Source organism: Vigna umbellata, chromosome 1 (assembly GCF_029865625.1).
Source record: "Vigna umbellata cultivar VRB3 chromosome 1, Vumbellata_1.0, whole genome shotgun sequence".
Classification (NCBI taxonomy): domain Eukaryota; kingdom Viridiplantae; phylum Streptophyta; class Magnoliopsida; order Fabales; family Fabaceae; genus Vigna; species Vigna umbellata.
The window spans coordinates 13,547,468-13,571,987 of record NC_142165.1 but is presented as its reverse complement, the minus strand read 5'-3'; the positions used below and the strand labels follow the sequence as shown (position 1 = coordinate 13,571,987).

Below are 24,520 nucleotides of genomic sequence, written 5' to 3'. Positions count from 1 at the left end.
CCAGTTCAAATGAGAAAAAATATATTAAAGAAATATTATTACAACATGACATGCAAAAATAAGATAACCTAACCCTTGAGCAAATTACAAATAAGCAATCTTATCCACTGCTATTTATTACATATTTATTATCATGTGCATGTAAAATGACTTGAGTGCTATTTTTTTTTAATTCACTCTCACTTCTTACCAATACGTAAACATTTTTGCATGAGTAATTAATTGAAAATTAAATCCACAATTTTAATTCCAGATTTTAATATATAAATATAACGTCACAATTAATGCCCTTGATAGATTTGGTGGCAATACAGAATCTAAGGACCATTTTTTTTTCTTTTCTTCTTTATACCAATTAATAAAATATAATTGGGACCACATCTTGAGACCACATCGAACTTTTTAAAAAACGTAGGACGGACTTGAACATTGCTCTCCTAAAGAGGGACCAAAAGAGGTATTAAACCTTAATTTTACTATGATTACATCACTCTTTGATGCATTATCTTTCATTTGAACCGATTAAAATGCGTTTTCGTTGGGTTTTGGTGCAGTTTTTCTCGTGTCCTTGGGCAGCGTTCCCGGGCGGCGATTTCTTGTGTTTTGCACTCCTCCAATTCTCTCCACTACGTTTTTAAAACCATCAAATAAAAAAAACGTACAATACATCCTCTTCAACTAAAATATAAAGTTGTAAACTCGAATCACCATGAGCCAGAAGCAACCCGAGAGGCCTCAAGCGGAAAAAGATGCAATCAAATACGGCAACGTTTTAGACGTCTGATCTATAGTGTCAGATGTCTATATTGATGTCTGACCTGTATAGTCAAACGTCTATATAGATGTCTGACCTATTGGGTCCGACGTCTCATTAACGTCACTCATATAGACGTCAAACAAATATCAAACATTAAAAACCCAAAATAACATACGTCTAAAACCCTTTAGTAATATATTCAACACAAATGAGATTGATTCCGTATATAGTTTTTACTATGTTAAATATAATATCTTTATTTGATATTTATTTAACACTTACTGTATCTTTATTTTTCTTCTTTTGCTATAAAATCCAAACATATAATACGAGTTTAAAACCCAAAACTGTTAGCTCATACATAGGATTTATAATTAAGTTTATTCTGATCAACAAGTTTAGTAACCAACTTTTATTTCTTAAATAATTATAATCAAATCAATATATTTAGTTTTGTTTAAAATGCTACCATTATATATAGGTTAACCGATGAAAAATAAATCAATAATTATTAGAAAGTGAGTTTAAGCCTAACTCAACCCCACAAAACCGGCTTGTAAGGTGAGGTTTGCACCTCACTTATATATTATAAATTGGCCTTATCTCTAGTCGATGTGGGACTTCCAACAATAATATTGAGAAAAATAAAAATACTACGAAAAGATATAAAATGTGTCTGAAAAGATTAAAAGAATAGCATTTCGTTTGCAGTAAAGATTGTAGGAAAGAATAAAATATATGAAGAGTGAAACAATGTGGTGGGTGTATTTTTTGGATAATTAATAGTTAAAAAATAAAAAAGAAAGTATTTGATAAAAAATGAAGATATTTTGTTGCGATAACTGTGGGTAGTTGGAATATTAAAGCGATGTCCCAATTTTTGGGGCATTGACTCGAAGTCAATTCCGTTTTTGTGGATAAGATAGAGAGTACAATAAATTTGAAGAAGGAAATCAAACCTATATAGGCCCCATTTTTGTCGACAATGACTCCAACAAGTCAATTCCATTGACAATGCTGCTACAATATTAGAAGCTGAGCCATATTTTGTTTAGAAGTCACAATCAAACATTAATTTGGTCACAATCAAAGAACCCCATCTCCCTATTTTATTTTGGCTATAAATGTTCATCTTTGATTACTTAGCCGTATCCACATTTTTCCTTTAAAGTAAATCCCAGTGAACATTTGCACTTAAACACAGTTAGATATGGAGTCATGGGTGGGGTGGTTACTTCTTCTGTGTTGCCATATGTTCTTCTTTCACTTCTCATTCTCTCATTCCTTGTGTCATCCTCACGATAAAATTGCCTTGCTCCAATTCAAAAGCTCTCTCAATTATTCTCATATCTATGATTTCAATTGTGGTAATGTTGATACAAAGATAGGAACTTGGGAAAATGGAACAGATTGTTGCTCATGGGTTGGGGTTACTTGCCATCCCATTTCTGGTCGTGTCATAGGCCTCGATGTCTCATGCAATGCCCTTTATGGTGAAATCCTTCCGAACAGTACCTTTTTCTACCTTTCTCATCTTCAATCACTTAATCTTGCTTTCAATTATTTCGACTTTCAACTTTCATATCTCTTTTGTGGATTTGTGAGTCTCACACACCTCAATTTGTCTAGTTGTCTCTTTGAAGGTGAAATTCCTTCTCAAATCTCACAACTTTCCAAATTAGAATCACTTGATCTCTCTAACAATATGTTAAGATGGAAAGAAAGCACTTGGAAGAAGTTCCTCCAAAACACAACATTTTTAAAAGAGCTTATTTTGGATGGTGTAGCTATGACTCAAAGTTCAAAGAGGTCACTCAATCAGTCTACCTCTTTAGTTAGTCTTAGTCTCAGTAACACTGGAGTATGGGGAAACTTGAAAAATGGCATCTTATGCTTACCAAAACTTCAACAGTTGCACTTGTCATATAATTTATACAATCTCAGAGGCCAGCATCTTCCCAGCTTGAGTTGCAGTGCTGCTTCTCTCACTATATTGGATCTTTCATATAATCTTTTTGAGGGGTCAATCCCTACCTCTTTCTCCAACCTCACGCATCTTACTTTCCTTGATCTCTCATATAACTATCTCAATGGTTCAATCTCATCCTCTCTTTTAACACTTCCACATTTAACTTTTCTAGATCTCAGAATCAATCAATTCAGTGACCAAATCCCAAATGTCTTTCCCTTGTCAAATAAGTTTCAAGAATTAGATTTGAGTAATAACAACATAGGAGGTGAGCTACCATCAACGCTTTCAAACCTTCAACATCTCATTCACTTGGATCTTTCATTGAATAAATTGAGTGGTCAAATTCCATTGTCAATTCTAAATCTGCAATATCTCGTTTCCTTAGATCTTTCAGATAATAGATTGGAGGGTCCTCTGCCTAACAAAATAAGAAGTCTTTCAAAGCTAACTCGGTTACACTTCAATGACAACTTACTAAATGAAACAATTCCTATTTGGTGTTTATCTTTGCCATCTTTGCTAGAACTAGATCTATCAAATAATCAGTTCACAGGACATATAAGTGCTATGGTGTCACAATCCTTTGAGTTTCTGTATTTGTGCAACAATAAGCTACAGGGCAATATTCCACAATCAATCTTCACTCTTGTAAATCTTCGCCAATTATGTTTATCATCAAACAACTTTAGTGGTTTTCACAACATCAATTACAATTTCCCCAAGTTAGAGAGATTGTATTTATCTTCTTTAGGTCTGACTGAATTTCCAAAATTTGCAGGAAAAGTCCCAAGGTTGATAGAACTTGATCTATCCAACAACAAATTGAATGGAACAGTTCCAAAGTGGATACATGAAATAGATTCATTAAAATATTTGAACCTATCCCAAAACTTGTTGACAACTCCAATCAAGCAATTCTCAAGAAACTACAAACTCTTCTACCTTGATCTTAGTTTCAATTTGCTCATTGGCAACATCTCTTCCTCCATTTGTAATGTAAGTTCACTTAATGTTCTCATCTTGTCTCACAATAAGTTGGTAGGTGTCATTCCACCATGCCTTGCGAACTTGTCTTCCCTTTCTATTTTGGATTTACAAAGTAACGAACTAAACGGCACATTACCAAGTAATTTCTCAATCAATAGTTTTCTCAGTGTTATGAATCTCAATGACAATAATTTAGAAGGTATTTTGCCAAAATCTTTGTCCAATTGCATAGAATTGGAGATCTTGAATCTTGCCAACAATCAAATTGAGGACAAATTTCCTGACTGGCTTCAAACTCTACCAATGTTGACAGTATTGGTATTGCGTGCCAACAAATTTTACGGTCACATTCCAAGTTTAAAGATGAAAAATGGATTTTCGAGTCTACTTATTTTTTATATCTCATCCAACTACTTCAATGGTTCAATACCAAAAAGTTATATACAAAATTTTCAAGCCATGAAGAACGTTATTCGTTACAGAGTGGACGACCTATACATTCAACCTTCCAATAATGAATCTATATATGAATTTGCAACTGTAATTGAATTTGCAACTGTAACAACAAAAGCCATAAATATGGCATTCAAAAAAATTCCAAAAAACTTTATAATCATTGATTTATCTAGAAATAAATTTGAAGGAGAGATTCCATATGTAATTGGAGAGCTTCATGCTCTTAAAGCACTCAACTTTTCCAATAATAGACTGAGTGGTTCTATTCCTCAATCTATTGGAAATTTGACAAATTTGGAATCATTGGATCTCTCCTCAAATATGTTCATGGGTAGGATACCCACAAAATTAACCAATTTGAACTTTCTCGAAGTCCTGAATCTTTCATATAATCATCTTGTTGGAGAAATACCTGAAGGAAAACAGTTCAACACTTTTGAAAATAACTCCTACATTGGAAACTCGGGACTATGTGGATTCCCATTGTCAAAGAACTGCAATAACACTGAACAACAATCTCCATCTTCTCCGAGCTTGTGGCGAGAAGAGAGATTTGAATTTGGATGGGAAGAAGTTGTTATAGGATATGGATGTGGAATAATATTTGGAATTGGTCTAGGAATTTTTGTACTGTTGAGTGGAAAGCCTGAATGGCTTGTGAAAATGGTGGGAGGTGGTATCGGTAAGAAGATGAAAAGGAGGTGAATTATGTGAAGTAGTGAAAAGTGATAGAATAAATGAGTGGATATGTGACATGACTACAAAATGTTCCATGCACTTGTTCTTGTTCACACCATGTTGTATGGAAGATTTGATGAGTGCTTAGTTGTAAAATAAATGTATTCTACTTTTGTTGGCACATTTACAACATTTTTCAAATTTTGTTTGAGATGAATTCACTCATTTAGTCAAGTCACAATATTGAGATAATAATACATACCAAATTTGAAAATAAATAACAAAAAATTAAAACTAATTTATTTAAAATACCTTATAATTGTTCATAAAATACATAACAAATAAAGAAATAAAGTAATTCACGTTGTGTGTGTTTTGGCCCTACTCGATAAGAGTTATGAATTTAATACTAATTGTTTAAAAATAATTAAGATAAGAGACAGAGAATTAGAACAAGGGGTCGTGGGGCACATATTATTGGGATTTATAATTTACTTCTAATTTACTTATGTACCATTTTAACCTTTTAATTTTCTTTAGTTTCTAATTGAAATATTAGTAGACGTAAACTTTTAAGTATTGTTTTTGATAAAATATTTATTAATTCAATGTTTTGATAAAATAAATCTTGCAACAAACCTATTCATATTTAAGTTGTTTTCCTAGTACATCAACCTTTGGCCAAAATGTTTCACAAATAACTATATTAACTATATTGGCTACAAAATTTATCTAGTCTCCTAAAATCTCATAGCTAACAAAACATAGATGTATTTATTAATGATAATAGTCATAAAAGACAATTGTATGTTATATTTGAGAAACTCTAAAACTATTCCATCAAAGAGTATGCGTTTCATAGGATACTGAAATTCTAAAACTACTTTATCATCCTTATAAATGTCAACCTAACCAAATGTAGGAAATGATTTTAAAACAAACAACAAATAATCTTCACACTTGTTGGATGAATTTGATCCAGAGTCAACAAATAATGTTTACTAAACTCCACGATATTTTTTATTTTTCTCTTTTAATCACAACAACGGTTTGATTAGACGCACAATTTTCGTTTGGTCCACAATAGAGTTTTAAGAAACAGTAGATACCCTTTGTATTACTGTAGTTGTGAGTTATTCCATCTAGAGTTTGGGGTTATGGCTTGAAAACGGTAAGGACGTATACATAGTTCACTGTTTCAGGTTTGCATTTCAAGGGCATCACAAGGGGTTTGATTAGATCTGTGAAGGAGTTGGAGAAGGAGGTTGTGGAGGGTGAGAGCATTACTGTAGTGGCGTAAATGATGAACACACCTCATGGCGAGCATCACGCGCATCAGACAACAATGTCGATACTTGACGAGCTGAGGAGCTACTCGTGGGATGGAAAAACAATACTAGTTCTAGCTGCTTTGGCTTTGGAAGATGGAAATTTTTGGCATCTTGCCCAGGTTCCAAGGGGAGACCATCTTGGAAGATCACTGGCACAGATGAATCGAGTTCACATCGTGGAGAGGAATAGGCAAGTCGTTGCTGACTAAACCATTTTGGTGAACTTGCTGATCGCAGTTGAGTGCATCACTGAGTTGGAGAGGCTCTCCACCAAAGTTTATGACTTGAAGAATGTCCCAGCTTTGGCCGAAGCCATGCAAGAGATCCCTGTTGCTGTCTACTGGGCAATCATCACCACTGTTGTTTGTGCTAATCATTTTGACTTCTTCCTTGGTGAATTGTAAGTTCATCCTCACAATAATTAGATATACTTCATTAGGTTAGGTGTTCCTATGATCTCAACCCGCAATCATATTATATGTAATTCATTTTTTTCACATCTTCATAATTTCTCTTCGATCATAGTATATGTTCATAAAACAACAATTGTCTAATTATTAATCTTTTCTTATGTCATATTTTGTAAGTATTACAACAACACACTGGCATTTTCTGTTTGCTTTTGTTCGTGGCTGTCACAGGGTACCTTGTATTAATAAATTGAGGAATTCATGGAATAGTTTATATATAGATATACTGATAAGTTTTTATCTCAATGCTATTTTTTTTTTCGATTTCTCTCTTATTATTATATAAATAACATTGATCATATATATATTGCAATCACTTTCGTGCAGGGATTATAGATATGAAATGGCGAATTTCGACGATAAGCTTTCCGCTGTTATCAACAAATTGAAGGCGAATCTGACCAGGAGCAGAAAGAAAATAGGTTTGGGAAAAAAACTATGATCAACCCCATTGTGAGATTGGTCCTAATCATATAATAGTTTCTGTATGTTTGTCATTACTTGAGTTGGTGTACGATGATGTCCCTTTGAAACATGAGCTTATTACTTTGTTTTTAAACCTAAAAAACAGGTTAGCATCGAAGTGTTTAGGAAGAAACACGGGTTGCTGTTCATTTCTGGCTTGGACAGCATCAGAGATGAGATTCGGCTGCTGCAATCAATCAATCCTATTCCATGCCAATAACCTATAGCCTCATTATGGTTCTTAGATTATAGGTTTTATAAATTTATTATGTTTTAAACTAAATTCCTTTAAAATATATCATCAAGTAATCTATTGGAGTTTCAATTACTGAGACTTTTGGTAACATGGCAGTATTTTATACGCATCTCTATGGTATAAACAGTCTAATTAAGATAAATGACTTGGACCATGGATGTATTGGCAATGTTCTACACAATGGTATGTTAAGACCGTGTTCATTGACTTAAAGCGTTTTTTTTCATTACCCAATAAGAGATTTTTTTAATCTCATTAATTTATTGGCTTTTCAGGTTTTAATGATTTAAAGTTTTAAGCCATGGAAAATCAAGTTCCTTTAATTATATCAATGCATGCATGCATTCTTTATTGGTCTTTGCAAATGAACTCTGTTTCTTTGAACTATTGTTGTTAAATAATGTAAATCATAGCATCACCTTTCTTTTTACTAGAAGCCAAAGTGTGTTTCCTTTTAACTAAATAATTATCTAATTTTTCATTACAATATTATTTTAACTTTATTATTTTATTTGAAGATTTTTAATGATTCATCTCTAATCGAAGCTCCATACGTTAAAGATATTAAGTAAGCTTCTTTTATTTTAAGTGTTAGTAAATTATAGAAATTTGGCAACAATTTTATGTGTAGGTTAATGTAATATTTGGATTTAATATATAGTTTTATATACAAATAATGTATTAAATATTATTAAACAATTTAATGTAGGAAATGAATTTCATTTTGTTTATTGATTATAAATTGATTGTAATTTGATTATAAATTGATTATAATACAGGATATACTGATTATAAATTAATTGGATAAGATGATAATACAGGAACAAATTGATTGGATGTCAAATATAAACAATATTTAAAAAAAAAACAACATACATGACCATGTAAATCATAATATGTTAATTCTGAAAACATGTATTATGACTGGTGAACAATCACCTACCATAATACATGGAAGATATTATGACAGATAAAAATAAGTACATCATAATAACCCAAATATTATGATAGGTAAATCTAGCTACGTCATAATATAATCATGATAGATTGAACCTATTATGACATACTTTTTATCTATGTCATGAAAAACACAGACCTATTATGACCGACAAAACTATGACGCTAATCCATTTGTCATAATAAGTTAATTTTACCCTTCATAAAAAGTCATTTTCTTGTGACGAATTTTTCTTGACTTATTCATGTGTTAGATTGTGACGTCTCTAACACGAGTTCTTATAAAAGATGACAATCTTTGTGGTGAATCTTCATTGATTTATTAATCTGCTATATTGTAACGTTTCTATCTTTATCTTATTTCGCGTTCTTTCTTTTTTTCAATCTCTTGAAAATTTAAATTCATAACAATCATATTATTTTCTAGATAGAATCTTATCATTAGTAGAACATATCATTTGACATCCATGTTTTTTAGTCTATAGATTACAAATTTTTCATAAATCATAGTCTATTATGTATTATAGACTACACTTTTCAACCATAGCCTATAACATTCCTTTTTTTTCTATGTCTAGATATACTATGATTCATTAATTGTGGTTTAATAATGAAAATAATCATAGTCATATCCTCACTTTGTACTAGTCATCTTTAACAAGTTAATTTGAAGAATTAGATGAATTGAATCAAAACTTAATAGTTTAAAATTTTCAACTAGTTCATCAAATTTTACTAACGGAAGGGAATGATCAGGAGATCGTTTTCGACTGTTTCTCATAATCTAGATATTGCATTATTTGTTAAATTAATAGTTGCTGCTCCTCCTTATATCGTTTAATCTTATATCTATCTTACCATTAATTTCAACCCACTGCTTGTTGGTTATTTCCTTGATCCAATATTGGTTTATTTATACATGTTATTGAGAATATGTATGAATTCGTGATTGAGCACGTTTATTCTGTTGGAGGTGGTACATACACTATGTTATTTACTTGTAACTTCGTCTGTCTTTTTTAGCATTTTTGCTAGTCTCGCGTGAGACGGAGATTCGAGTGTCACCTTCTTCTGCGCGAGGAGGTGAATGTCTCGCCCAATGACTTCGGCTTGTGTTGAGTATAGTGTATCGTTACGCGTAGTATCGATGTTTTTACTCGTTAGTCCTTGAGGAGTCGGGCAGATAGGTCTGAAGTCGCGATGGAAGACGGCTCGGGTCGCCTGTTATTGAGAGCAGGTTATGACGACGAATTACAAGTAAACGACATTAGTTTATGAAAGACTAGTCTGCATCGTCATGTGGGTCGATTTATCATGGGAATTGTTATAGTATATGTAATGGATTTATGATGCGATACTTCTGGTTATTCATCTTGCATGTTGTGGCTGTGGTTTCCACCCGTGATGATCGTGCTGGTACGGGAGAAATGGTAGTGCAGATAAAGCTGGATTTGGATTAATTCTTCGAGAGAGACGAGAAGTAAAACTTGTTGGGTCTATAGGTAGTAGCGAGCGTTCTTCTTAGTGACGTTCGGTCTTGGTGTTATTTATTTTCAGGTAGCCAGCGTTATTAGGTAGCAGTTGATCTTGATGTTAGAGGTTCTGAGGTAGCTAGCGTCCGATCTTAATTTGGTACCCTGTGGTTTAGTTTGATTATGTTCGGTCAGTACTGAGGTGTTCAGCAAAGTACTCTAGGCGTTTAACCCAGACTCAAGCGTTCTTTATTCTAGTGTTCTGTCTCGTAGCGATGGTTCTTAGAGAATGATCTTTATTGGTGATGTTGCTCTGAGGTTGCAATCATTTATGGGGAGTGACCGGCCTTGATATTCGTTGAGGTAGCGATCGATTAATAAATAGTGATTAGTCGTAATGATGCATGATTCAGGCAGTGATCATTCATAGGTAGTGCTCGGTTTGGATGACGCTTGTCTCAGATAAGGATTGTTAACAATTAGTGGTCGTACATAGGGAACATCCGGTCTCGATGAGGTTACCCTCAGATAGTGTTAAATCCAGTAAAGTGATCAATTAAGCGTTCGTCCGAATGGTACTTAATCTGTGGTGCGCGAGATTTGATCTTTGAGCAATCGTTTGAATAGTGTTCGAAATAATAGTAATTGTTCTAGTAGAGTGCGCTGTCTCAGCGTGAAGTCTAAGTGCTTGATCTTACTTAGCATTCAGTCTCTTGGTGTGCGACCTAATGGTATCCGGTCTAATAGCGTTTGGTGTCTAGTGTCGAGTCTAAGTGATCAATCTTAACGTTCGTGTAATCAGTATTTGATAAATAGGAAGCTCGTAGAGTTAACGTTCGTTTCTGTGAAGTTTAAGAAAATAACGTTCGGCCTAATAGTATTCGATCTGGCGTTCGGTTTCTAGCGTTCGGCCTAGTGTTTGATCTCAGTGTTCATTATGAGTGTACTCGGTCATTATGGTTTTCTGAGTTTAGCGTTCGGCTCAATTGTACATGATCACCTAGCGTTCGTTCAAATGGGATTCAGCCTAATAGTATTCATTAGATAGCGTTCGGCGGATAACGCTCGGTTGGTAGTGTTCGGCAGATAGCGTCCGTCCAAATAGTATCCGGTCTTAGAATGTTTGGGGAATAGCTTTGTCCAGTAGCTTAAAAAGGGCAAAATTTTTTGGGATGTTACAGTACTCAAGGACGTTCGTCCTTGAGCATTCGTTTTCGTTTCTTGGTTTTTAGTTGGAAAACTGTTTTGGATTATTATTAAAAGTGATTTTCTAATTATATGGTTTATGACTGTATTTTTGGGATGTCACATAGCTAGGACGCTCGTCCTAGTCCAGAAAAAGACAAGATAGGACGCTCGTCCAGAAGGCAGAAGAGCGGACGCTCGTCCAGAGTGGAAGCACGAGCGGACGCTCGTCCAGAAGGCAGAAATGGACGCTCGTCCAGCCAGGCAGAAGTGGACGCTCGTCCAGCCAGGCAGAAGAGGACGCTCGTCCTGAGAGATGCGTAATGGACGCTCGTCCAGCGAAGAAACGAGAGGACGCTCACCAGCGAGAAGTGGACGCTCGTCCAACGAGGAAGGAGAGGACGCTCGTCCATGCAGAAGAGGACGTTCGTCCAGCGAGCAGAAAAGGACGCTCGTCCAAGGAGGCGCTGACGCTCGGCAGCGAGAAGTGGACGTTCGTCCACTTTCAGCTTCCAAAGAGTTTCACGCCCGGGCGTGAGAAATGGGGCGCCCGGGCGTGACTTTCCAGAGAGTCTCGCGCTCGGGCGCGAAACAGAGAGGGCGCCGGGCGCGACTTTTACTGATGTGGCAGACAGCTTATTTAACCCTAAAACGCGAAGGGGAAAGCGTCTTTGGTTCTTTGGAGGTGCGATTTCACGGCTGGAGCTCATGGAGGGCGTGAGGAGCTTGTGGGAACATCTCCTCTTCTTCCTCTTGGGTTATTCATCTTCTTCCATGGCCATTTTGTAAGCTTAAAGGCTCTCCATGGAAATGGAGAGCCAAACCCATCTTGTTAGGGATAGATGTAGCCTTTGAATTCTTGTGTAATTGTTGAATGATTTGATTATATATATGCCTTTTCTATCAATTGCTAGTATTCTTGTTTCCGATCTTAAAGCTTGCATGTAATGGGGACGTTCATGACTTGATTTTGGGGTTTTATGGATTATGGGGACGTAAGATGAAACCTTGAACTGAAATAGGAGTCCTTGTGGTTCATTGATTCTAGGGATGGAAGATGATTCACATGTTGTCTTAGATCCTAGTTCTTAATGCGGGTTTTGCTTGTTAGATTGTCCAAGGGATTGGAGTTTGATAAGGAAAACCTAGGCTCTTTCACCTAAGGGATTAGGGCTAGAGTGTTTTAGTGGATTGACTTTAGTAAATTGATAGAGAGGAGATGAAATTGGTTATACACAAGAGTGCATTGGTGAAAACTAACCTTAACAATGTCATTTCATACCATTTCTAGTCTTTTCCATTTCCAAGTGCCTTCAATACCAAAGTCCAACCTTGTAATTACTTGTCAATTTATATTTCTGCACTTGTTTGTAAATTGATGTTATGTTCTTGAGTCTATATGAGTTGTTAATCGCACAATTCTTTAGTATTACGAGTCTCTTGGGAAAACGATACCCGGTCTTACCGGTTTATTACTTGAACGATTCGGTACGCTTGCCGAAATCGAGCCCAACAAGCTTTTGGAATAACAAGTTTTTGGCGCCGTTGCCGGGGATTTGGGGATTAAACCCGAGTCCTAGCAACGGCTAACAAGTTTTGGGTCAACACTAACACAAAAGACTAATCACTAGGAAAGCATATATATTCACTAATTATGCTGATTCACATATTTGGCGATTCATCAACTTCAAACCATTCAAAAAGAGAAGAGAAATGGATGCAAGGGACCATAATGTATTAAAGTTAAAGTGTTTGAGTCTACACTCTCAAAACTAAAAAACACGTTAGGACCTATAAAACAATACTAAAAAGATAAAAAAAGAAAAAATTAATGGCAAATAATTGATTGAAAAAATATATCTGTTACTGTATGGCAAACTTCTGACTCTTCAGCTCGTACAGAGTATTTATAATTAAGTTTATTCTGTTCAACAAGTTTGATGACCAACCTTTATTTCTTAAATAATTATAAACAAATCAATATATTTAATTTTGTTTAAAATGCTATCATTTAAAGAAATCAATATACAGTTAACAAATGACAAATTATTACATAGTATTAAAAAAATTAAAAATACTACAAAAAGAAATAGAAAGTGTATCTGAAAAAAATAAAGAGAATAATATTTTCTTTAAAGTAAAGATTATAGGGAAGAATAAAATATTTTCTTAATTACACTTTTGACAGTTAAATTATCATCATTTTACAAATTCTATTATCCATGTTTTCCATGCATTTTATCATCAAAATTTTTTATTTCATTAATTTTACAGCAGTGACCTGATATCAGAAATGTTGTTAGAAGGATAAAAGAAATAGCTAATTCTTGAAAAATTATGTCATATTAAACTCATTTTATTGATTTAAAAAAAATTGCAATGATAATTTTTGCAAGATGAAAATCAAAGCTTTGAAGATGAAAATCAAAGCTATATGACCCGTTTTTGCAGGCAATGACTCCAGTCAATTCCACTAGCAATTTTGGGAGAATCTTAATTGGGTTATGGAAAATTTAGACTCTAAATTTTGTATGAAATAAAAGTGTTAGTGGAGTTATGTCCAATCACTTTCCAAGTGGGAAAAATGGGAACGATCTTGAAAGCGTAAAGAAAGGATTAGAAATACCCCAAGGAAAACAGTTTAATACTTTTTCATATGACTCCTATGTAGGAAACTCGAGATTATGTGGCTTCCATCTTCTCCGAGCTTCTGGAGAAAAGAGAATTTTGGATCCTTTGTTTGAAACAAAGCTGCATATATTTAAGAAATAGGAAGTTCCTTAAGCTTTTCCTAAATGCCTAAATTGATTCTGCATCAGATTTAAAAGAAAACCAGAGGCAACCTTCTTCCCCTTCTAATTGAAAGTAACGTATTATACCTGGATTTCTTGATGATTTGTGATACTTGATCTGTAATACATTTTTTCCTACCTATATATTTTTACCTTGCTGCATGAATGTTTTTATAAAACGAAAAACTAGATGATAGTGATCGAATGATGTATCTTTGTATGTGCTTTGTTGATTTGAGCTTGTGGAAGAACGGAAACTTGGTTGCCATGTTATGATTACACTTTATTTTTTTTTTTTTTTGGAAATGCTTTATGTCTCACAATTACACTTAAATGGGCATACTGTTAATTGATTGACTGGGTATAGGAAACTTGGGTGGTTCAGTGATTTTTATGAATATGAAGTTCTAAAAGTTTCTTTTAAATAAACATGAAAGATAAATAAAATAGCAAATATGGTGTTAAGCTACTGGAGTTTATAAAATAATTGACGCATGGGAGGAAGGATTAAATATGGAAATTTTATATGGGTGCGTAAAAAAATGTTTTCTTTTGTAATGGATAATATGATGATAAGCTGCTGGAATTTATTTTTAATAGACGCATAGTAAGGAGTATTGAATCTAGAAAATGATTTATTATGTGGCAATTCTTTTGTTGTAAAATAAATTTGATGTATAGTCATAAGTACTTGAAGGTGTAGTAATTGGTTGTTTTAATTGGTTAAGTTCATTTTAATATTTAATGTATGGTTAACATGTATGGTGTTATGAGTATGAACTTCAAACCTTATAATTTGTATGTGACGTGAATATTTGACTGTGAATGACTAAGCAAAGATTAATTTACTATTAATCCCATATATAATTTTCACAATATGGTATCTAGAGTCAGCTTCTATTTTGTTGTCGGCAGTGACGTTATCTACTACTGTCGGGGGCGCCATCGTCTACTGCTGTCACTACTAGAGTTTTAGTTTCGACCGACGATCACATGATTTTGATTATCTCGGCTAGGCAACCACCATGTCATCAACACGCCTTCATCGGAGCTCATACGCACTCTTAGTGCCTTTTGAAGTTGTTGATTTGATTCCTTTTCCATCGTGCATGGTAACATGTCTAGTAGCAATTTAGAGTGTTGGGATCACTCGTTTTCCTCTTTCAGGTTCATTGTGCATTGTCGCATGTCCCGTCTCCTCTCATATAGCTATTCAGATTATCGAAGTTGCTCTTTTTTCCTTTTTCAAATGCCTTGATTGGAGAATCTTGGATTTTTATGGTTTCTTTCTCCTGTTCATCCATACTTCTTCCACTATCGTTTCTTCTGACCTCCCTTTTGTTACCATTGTTTGATCCGTCCATATATGATTTTTCTCCCATGGAATAAAATGGCTTTTGTTAGTTTATTTATAGTTATGGTGGCTCTCAAACAATGATCTCTTTATCCACTTGATGTCAACAATGCATTGTGATTGGCAAGAAAAGATTTACATGAAATAACCTCTGAATTTGCTGCTCAGGGAAGTCTTTCGGGTTGGTATTTCGTCTTGCAAATCATTAACAATTTGGTGTCACTCGAGTGCAAAATCAGATATTTTCACTTTATTAGTAACAAGTTTGGTATATATGATACTTATGCACTAGCTTGAGGGGAGTGTTAGATATATTATCTTTATTTTATATTTATGTTTTATCTTTACTGAGTTTGTTATTATTTTTTATTTGTATTTTGGACTTAGTCCATATTTCTTCTATTATAAATAGAGGATATACTAGTGCAGAAAAGACCTCTAACGTCACCCTTTAGACGTCCGACCCTCAAATATTCAACGTAAAAAATGACCGGTGGCATTTTCCGTAAATAAAACAACCATATAGACGTCTGTTCTGGAGGGAACAGACGTCTAAATCCATATAGACGTCTAATGTGGGGGAACAAACTTCTATATACTCATTTTTGAAATCTTAAAAGTCACTTTTTAACTCCATTTAGACGTCCGATCTCGCCAATACGACTTGTACAGCCATATAGAAGTCCGATGTGGGGAACCGACTTCTATATACTCATTTTTGAAATATAAAAAGTCACTTTTTAACTCCATTTAGGCGTCCGATTCCGCCAATCCGACTTCTCCAGCCATATAGACGTCTGATGTGGGGGAACCGACTTCTATATGGCTGCATTAAAATACCGCGAACGCAAGGCAGCAGTTACGCGCACTTAATGTTCATCATCTTCCTCGTGTTTTCTCTCTACAGGTTACGTTTTTCAGGTTCATTTTCTCAGTTTTGCACCGTTTTAAATTAATTTTACTCTGATCACATCACTCTTTGATGCATTATCTTTCATTTGAACCGATTAAAATGCGTTTTCGTTGGGTTTTGGTGCAGTTTTGCTCGTGTCCTTGGGCAGCGTTCCCGGGCGGCGATTTCTTGTCTTTTGCACTCCTCCATTTCTCTCCAATACGTTTTTAAAACCATCAAATAAAAAAAACGTACAATACATCCTCTTCAACTAAAATATAAAGTTGTAAACTCGAATCACCATGAGCCAGAAGCAACCCGAGAGGCCTTAAGCGGAAAAAGATGCAATCAAATACGACAACGTTTTATACGTCTGATCTATAGTGTTAGACGTCTATATAGATGTCTGACCTGTATGGTCGAACGTCTATATAGATGTCTGACCTGTATGGTCGAACGTCTATATAGATGTCTGACCTGTATGGTCGAACGTCTATATAGATGTCTGACCTGTTGGGTCCGACGTCTCATTAACGTCACCCATATAGACGTCGAACAGAGATCAAACATTAAAAACCCAAAATAACATACGTCTAAAGCCCTTTAGTAATATATTCAACACAAATGAGATTGATTCCGTATATAGTTTTTACTATGTTAAATATAATATCTTTATTTGATATTTATTTAACACTTACTGTATCTTTATTTTTCTTCTTTTGCTATAAAATCCAAACATATAATACGAGTTTAAAACCCAAAACTGTTAGCTCATACATAGGATTTATAATTAAGTTTATTCTGATCAACAAGTTTAGTAACCAACTTTTATTTCTTAAATAATTATAATCAAATCAATATATTTAGTTTTGTTTAAAATGCTACCATTATATATAGGTTAACCGATGAAAAATAAATCAATAATATTGAAAAAAATAAAAATACTACGAAAAGATATAAAAATGTATCTGAAAAGATTAAAAGAATAGCATTTCGTTTGCAGTAAAGATTGTAGGAAAGAATAAAATATATGAAGAGTGAAACAATGTGGTGGGTTTATGTTTTGGATAATTATTAGTTAAAAAATAAAAAAGAAAGTATTTGATAAAAAATGAAGATATGTTGTTGCGATAACTGTTGGTAGTTGGAATATTAAAGCGATGTCCCATTTTTTGGGGCATTGACTCGAAGTCAATTCCGTTTTTGTGGATAAGATAGAGAGTACAATAAATTTGAAGAAGGAAATCAAACCTATATAGGCCCCATTTTTGTCGACAATGACTCCAACAAGTCAATTCCATTGACAATGCTGCTACAATATTAGAAGCTGAGCCATATTTTGTTTAGAAGTCACAATCAAACATTAATTTGGTCACAATCAAAGAACCCCATCTCCCTATTTTATTTTGGCTATAAATGTTCATCTTTGATTACTTAGCCGTATCCACATTTTTCCTTTAAAGTAAATCCCAGTGAACATTTGCACTTAAACACAGTTAGATATGGAGTCATGGGTGGGGTGGTTACTTCTTCTGTGTTGCCATATGTTCTTCTTTCACTTCTCATTCTCTCATTCCTTATGTCATCCTCACGATAAAATTGCCCTTCTCCAATTCAAAACCTCTCATACTTTTTCTTTTGGGTCAGATGATGCCACTTATGCTGTTGCCACCTATGCTGAATGCAGTGATATGGATCCAAAGACAACAACATGGAAAAATGAGACAGATTGTTGCTCATGGGTTGGGGTTACATGTCACCCCATTTCTGGTCGTGTCATAGGCCTTGATGTCTCATGCAGTGATCTTTTCGGTGAAATCCTTCCGAACAACACCTTTTTCTACCTTTCTCATCTCCAATCCCTTAATCTTGCTTTCAATAAATTCTACTTTCAACTTTCATATCTCTTTGGTGGATTTGTGAGTCTCACACACCTTAATTTGTCTTCTTGTATCTTTGAAGGTGAAATTCCTTCTCAAATCTCACAACTTTCTAAATTAGAATCACTTGATCTCTCTCGTAATTTCTGGTTAAGGTGGAAAGAAAGAAGTTGGAAGAAGTTTCTCCAAAATACAACATTTTTAAAAGAGCTAATTTTGGATGATATAGATATGACTCAAAGTTCAATGAGGCCACTCAATCAGTCTACCACTTTAGTTAGTCTTAGTCTCAGTAGAACTGGAGTATGGGGAAACTTGAAAAGTGACATCTTGTGCTTACCAAAACTTGAACAATTGCACTTGTCAGATAATAGTTACAGTCCCAATGGTCAGCATCTTCCCAGCTTGAGTTGCAGTGCTGCTTCTCTCACTGTATTGGATCTTTCATATAATTATTTTGAGGGATCAATCCCTGTCTCTTTCTCCAACTTTACGCATCTTACTGTCCTTGATCTCTCACATAACATTTATCTCAACGGTTCAATTCCCTCCTCCCTCTTCACCTTTCCCAGTCTAACTCTTTTGAATCTTCAATTTAATCAATTCAGTGGCCAAATCCCAAATGTCTTTCCCCAGGCAAACAATTTTGAAAAACTAGATTTGAGTCATAACAATATAGAAGGAGAGCTACCATCAACACTTTCAAATCTCCAATGGCTCGTTTTCTTGGATCTTTCAATGAATAAATTGAGTGGTCAAATTCCATTGTCAATTATAAATCTTCACTATCTCGTTTTCTTATATCTTTCACATAATAGATTGGAGGGTCCTGTGCCTAACAAAATAAGGAGTCTTTCAAACCTAACTGAGTTATACTTCAATGACAACTTACTAAATAAAACAATTCCTGTTTGGTGTTTATCTTTGCCATCTTTGCTAAAATTAGATCTATCATATAATCAGTTCACAGGACATATAAGTGTTATGGTGTCACAGTCCTTCGAGTTTCTGTATTTGTGCAACAACAAGCTGCAGGGCAATATTCCACAATCAATCTTCACTCTTGTAAATCTTCGCCAATTATGTTTATCATCAAACAACTTTAGTGGTTTTCACAACATCAATTACAATTTCCCTAGGTTAGAGAGATTGTATTTATCTTCTTTAGGTTTGACTGAATTTCCAAAATTGGCAGGAAAAGTCCCAATGTTGACAGACCTTGATCTATCCAACAACAAATTGAATGGAACAGTTCCCAAGTGGTTACATGAAATGGATTCATTATATTTTTTGAACCTATCCCAAAACTTGTTGACAACTCCAATCAAGCAATTCTCAAGGAACTACAACCTCCAATTTCTTGATCTTAGTTTCAATTTACTCACTGGCCACATCTCTTCCTCCATTTGTAATGTAAGTTCACTTAATGTTCTCCTCTTGTCTCACAATAAGTTGATAGGTGTCATTCCACAATGCCTTGCAAACTTGTCTTCCCTTTCTATTTTGGATTTACAAAGGAACAAACTAAATGGCACGTTACCAAGTTATTTCTCAATGAATGGTCCTCTCCGCGTTATAAATCTCAATGACAACCAATTAGAAGGTATTTTGCCAAAATCTTTGTCTAATTGCACAAAATTGGAGATCTTGAATCTTGCCAACAATCAAATTGAAGACAAATTTCCTAAATGGCTTCAAACTCTACCAAGGTTGATAGTATTGGTATTGCGTGCCAACAAATTGTACGGTCCCATTCCAAGTTTAAAGATGAAACATGGATTTTCAAGTTTACTTATTTTTGATATCTCATCCAACTACTTCAATGGTTCAATACCAAAAACCTTTATACAAAATTTTCAAGCCACGAAGAATGTTATTCGTTACAAAGTGGGCGAGCTATACATGCAACCTTCAATTAATGCATCTGTTTATGAATTTGCAACTGTAATTGAATTTGCAAATGTAACAACAAAAGCCATAAATATGGTATTCAAAAAAATTCCAAAAAGCTTTATAATCATTGATTTATCCAGAAACAAATTTGAAGGAGAGATTCCATATGTAATTGGAGAGCTTCATGCTCTTAAAGCACTCAACTTTTCCCATAATAGACTCAGTGGTCCTATTCCCCAATCCATTGGAAATTTGACAAATTTAGAATCACTGGATCTCTCCTCAAATATGTTCATCGATAGGATACCCATAGAATTAACCAATTTGAACTTTCTTGAAGTCCTGAATCTTTCCTATAATCATCTTATTGGTGAAATACCTGAAGGAAAACAGTTCAACACTTTTGAAAATAACTCCTACATTGGAAACTCGGGACTATGTGGGTTCCCATTATCAAAGAACTGCAACAAAATTGAACAACAAACTCCATCTTCTCCGAGCTTGTGGCGAGAAGAGAGATTTGAATTTGGATGGGAAGCAGTTGTTATAGGATATGGATGTGGAATAATATTTGGAATTGGTCTAGGAATTTTTGTACTGTTCAGTGGAAAGCCTGAATGGCTTGTGAAAATGGTCGGAGGTGGTATCGGTAATTATGTGAAGTAGTGAAAAATGACAGAATAAATGAGTGGATACCTGACATGACTCTAAAAAGTTCCATGCACTTGTTCTTGTTCACACCATGTTGTATGGAAGATTTGATCAATGTTTAGTTGTAAAATAAATGTATTCTACTTTTGTTGCCACATTTTTCAAATTTTATTTGAAATGAATGGACTCATTTAATCAAGTCATAATATTGAGATAATAACACATACCAAATTTCAAAATAAATAATAAAAAAATTAAACTAATTTATCAAAAATACCTTATAATTGTTCATGTTATGAAACACAAAAGAAATAAAAAAATAATTTAATTCACGTTGTGTGTGTTTTGGTCCTACTAAGAATTATGAATTTAATACTAATTGTTAAAAAATAATTAAGATATAAGACAACGAATTAGAACGTGGAGTCGTGGGCACATATTATTGGGATTTACAATTTACTTTTGTACCATTTTAACATATTAATTTTCTTTAGTTTCTAATCAAAATTTTAATAGACGTAAACTTCTAATTTTTTTTTGATAAATTATTTACTCATTCAACATTTTGATAATATAACTCTTGGAATGACAAACCTACTCATAAGTTGTTTTCTTTACATTGGCCAAAAAGTTTCACAAATAACTATATTGGCTATAAAATTTATTTAGTCTCCTAAAATCTCATAGCTAACAAAACATACATGTATTTATTAATGAGAATAGTCACAAAATGGAGTAAAAGGCAATTGTATGTTATATTTGAGAAACTCAAACTATTCCATCAAAGAGTATGCATTTCATAGCATTCTGAAATTCTAAAACTTCTTTATCATCCCTGTAAATGTCAACATAACCAAAAAAGAGAGTCAACCTTATGAAACTGGAGAATGATTTTCAAAACAAACAACAAATAATCTTCGCACTTGAATGAATTTGATTTAGAGACTACACTAATTATGTTGTGTTTTTTTATCGTTAGTATAATGACTTGATAGAGAATTATCTCTTAATACGAATTTGAGAACAAATTCTAATTAAAAAAGAATATGTGATAGAATACTATCTTTTAATCCATTATAAGAAGAATAGAGAAGGATTCCTATAAAGTTTGAATTCAAAGAAATATGAACATCATAACTTGTAAGTTCAAATATAGAATCATTTTAAATTTTAAAAGTGTTTGTAACTAGTTGGACAAGCAAATTGTCACTGGGTGAGCTTGTGTTTTCAATTTTACTTTCAAAATTCACTGGGCAAGTTTTAGTTCACTGTAATTGCATTTTCAGTTTTTATTTTTTGTTTTGGGGCTTTAGGCTTTCTTTGATGCGTTTTATGATTTTTTTAAACCTTTGTGCTTATATATAAGGTGGCAAGAGACAAATATAATTACTTTGGAAAATTAGTTTTGCATTAAGAGAAAATTCTTAGTTTTTGGATTAGATTATGAAAAATGAATTTCTTTGTAATAAATCTTCCATGACTAATCAATATTGTAACGTCTTTCATCTTGATTTTTATTAAATATGACCATTTTTGTGGTAAATATTTATTGACTTATTAACATGTTAGAGTATAACGTCTTCGTCTTTATAATTTACCTTTTTTTTACTATGTATAGATATACTATGATTAATTCATTAATCGTGGTTTAATATTGAAAATAATTATAATCATATTCTCTTATTACACTAGTGATCTTTAACAAGTCAATTTGAAGAATTAAATGAATTGAATCAAAAGTTAATGGCTTAAAATTTTCAACTAGTTGATCAAATTTTAGTAGTGGAGGGAATGACCAGGATATCGTATTTGACTATGTCCCTTGTAATCTTAATATTGCATTATTTATTAAATTAATAGTTGTTGCTCCTCCTTATAATGCATCGTTTAATCTTAACCGTTAATTTCAACCCACCACTTGTTCCTAAAAGTTGAAGTTTCTTACCTGCTCTCCTCCACTAATTCTTCTTTTAATTTTGAAATAAATGAAACCACTAACACAAAAGGCTAATCAATTAAAGATCTCATTAAAAATTCAATGTGATATAAGAAAGCATATATATATATATATATATATATATATATATATATATATATATATATATATATATATATATATATATATTCTCTCTACTCTAAATATAATCTTGCCAAAACATGAAATAATTAGTTGCCTTCTACAAATTCTTGGAGCTTCTTCATCTTTCATAGAAGCTATGAATAGCATGAGGTCATTGAGCTTTGGTTGAGGAAAGTGAAACTGAGTTGTATAATCAAGAAAAGTAAATATTACAAAACCTTGCATTAATTATTTCGCGATTCATAAGTTCAAACCATTCAAAAAGAAAAGAGAAACGGATGCAAGGGACCAATGTATTAAAGTTAAAGTGTTCGAGTCTACACTCTCACAACTAAAAAACACGTTAGGACCTATAAAACAATACTAAAAAGATTAAGAGAAGAGAAAATATTAATGACAGAATTAATTGAAAAAATATATTTCTTACTGTATAGCAAACTTCCTGATTGTTCAGCTCGTACAGAGTATTTATAATTAAGTTTATTCTGTTCAACAAGTTTTATGACCAACCTTTATTTCTTAAATAATTATAAACACATGAATATATTTAATTTTGTTTAAAATGTTATCATTTAAAGAAATCAATATATACAGTTAACAAATGACAAATTATTAAATAGTATTAAAAAAATTAAAAATACTACAAAAAGAAATAGAAAATGTATCTGAAAAAATAAAGAGAATAACATTTACTTTAAAGTAAAGATTATAGGGAAGAATAAAATATGTACTTAATTAAACTTTTGACAGTTAAATTATCATCATTTTACAAATTTTATTATGCATGTTTTCCATGCATTTTATTATCAAAAGTTTTTATTTCATTAATTTTACAGCAGTGACGTGATATCAGAAATGTTTTTAGAAAGATAAAAGACGTAGCTAATTCTTGAAAAATTATGCCATATTAAACTCATTTCATTGATTTAAAAAGAAAAATTCTGGCATGTCTTTATTAGAAACTTAATAGATTGATATATAAGAATGGGTTATAGTAAAATATGTTTTGGATAAAATGTATAAAATAACGATAGATGAATAGTAAAATATTATTAAAGTTTGAAAATCCTTTGTCAAAATGGCATACATTTGAAGATGAAAATCAAAGCCATATGACCCGTTTTTGCAGGCAATGACTCGAAGTCAATTCCACAAGCAATTTTGGGAGAATCTTAAGTGGGTTATGGAAAATTTAGTGTTAGTGGAGTTATGTCAAATGACTTTCCAAGTGGGAGTGATGCGCGTTAAATTGGAAAAATGGGAACAATCATGAAAGCGTAAAGAAAGGATTAGAAGATAAGTCATGCCGTGTTTAGGGGTCACAATGCAAAGCACGGATAAGGTTCTATTCTATACCAACCAAAGCATATAGGTTTTACAGCCTTAGTTCTCAAGAAACTAAATCCTATGCCTCTATGTTAAGTTAAAATAATGTTTTTAAAAAATGATATTTTGAAATTTTTCAAAAGTATAACATTTGTTGACCAACCGAAACATATAGACGAATAAATTTCGATTAAGTCAACAATCAAAGATCTATAAATTGGCAAAATTTTTAAAATTACTAGTATACCTTTATATTCTTTGTTTGCTATAAAATCAAAGTATATAACACAAGTTTAAAACCCAAAACTACATAGTATTTATAATTAAGTTTGTTCTGTTCAACAAGTTTAGTAACCAACTTTTATTTCTTAAATAATTATAATCAAATCAATATATTTAGTTTTGTTTAAAATGCTACCATTATATATAGTTTAACAGATGAAAAATAAATCAATAACATTGAAAAAATAAAAATACTACGAAAAGATATAAAATGTATCTGAAAAGATTAAAAGAATCATTTCATTTGCTGTAAAGATTATAGGAAAGAATAAAATATATGAAGAGTGAAACAATGTGGTGGGTTTATTTTTTGGATAATTATTAGTTAACAAATAAAAAAGAAAGTATTTGATAAAATACGATATATGCTGTTGGGATAACTGT

General features: G+C 33.0%; 2 protein-coding genes across 2 annotated transcripts; both read left to right on the top strand.

Annotated features, from left to right (window-relative positions):
* Window positions 1-1,926: 1,926 nt before the first annotated feature.
* LOC124820151 (receptor like protein 22-like) lies at window positions 1,927-5,033 on the top strand. The gene has a single exon (XM_047291796.2). The coding sequence runs from the start codon at window positions 1,968-1,970 to the stop codon at window positions 4,875-4,877; it is 2,910 nt and encodes a 969-aa protein (XP_047147752.2). The 5' UTR covers window positions 1,927-1,967; the 3' UTR covers window positions 4,878-5,033.
* A 12,452-nt stretch (window positions 5,034-17,485) lies between these two features.
* Window positions 17,486-20,603, top strand: LOC124820177 (uncharacterized). The gene has a single exon (XM_047291825.2). The coding sequence runs from the start codon at window positions 17,527-17,529 to the stop codon at window positions 20,461-20,463; it is 2,937 nt and encodes a 978-aa protein (XP_047147781.2). The 5' UTR covers window positions 17,486-17,526; the 3' UTR covers window positions 20,464-20,603.
* The last annotated feature ends 3,917 nt before the right edge of the window (window positions 20,604-24,520 follow it).

Bases quoted from the DNA above. Each gene is read 5' to 3' on its own strand.
- LOC124820151 (XM_047291796.2), top strand. From the start codon at position 1,968: ATGGAGTCATGGGTGGGGTGGTTACTTCTTCTGTGTTGCCATATGTTC.
- LOC124820177 (XM_047291825.2), top strand. From the start codon at position 17,527: ATGGAGTCATGGGTGGGGTGGTTACTTCTTCTGTGTTGCCATATGTTC.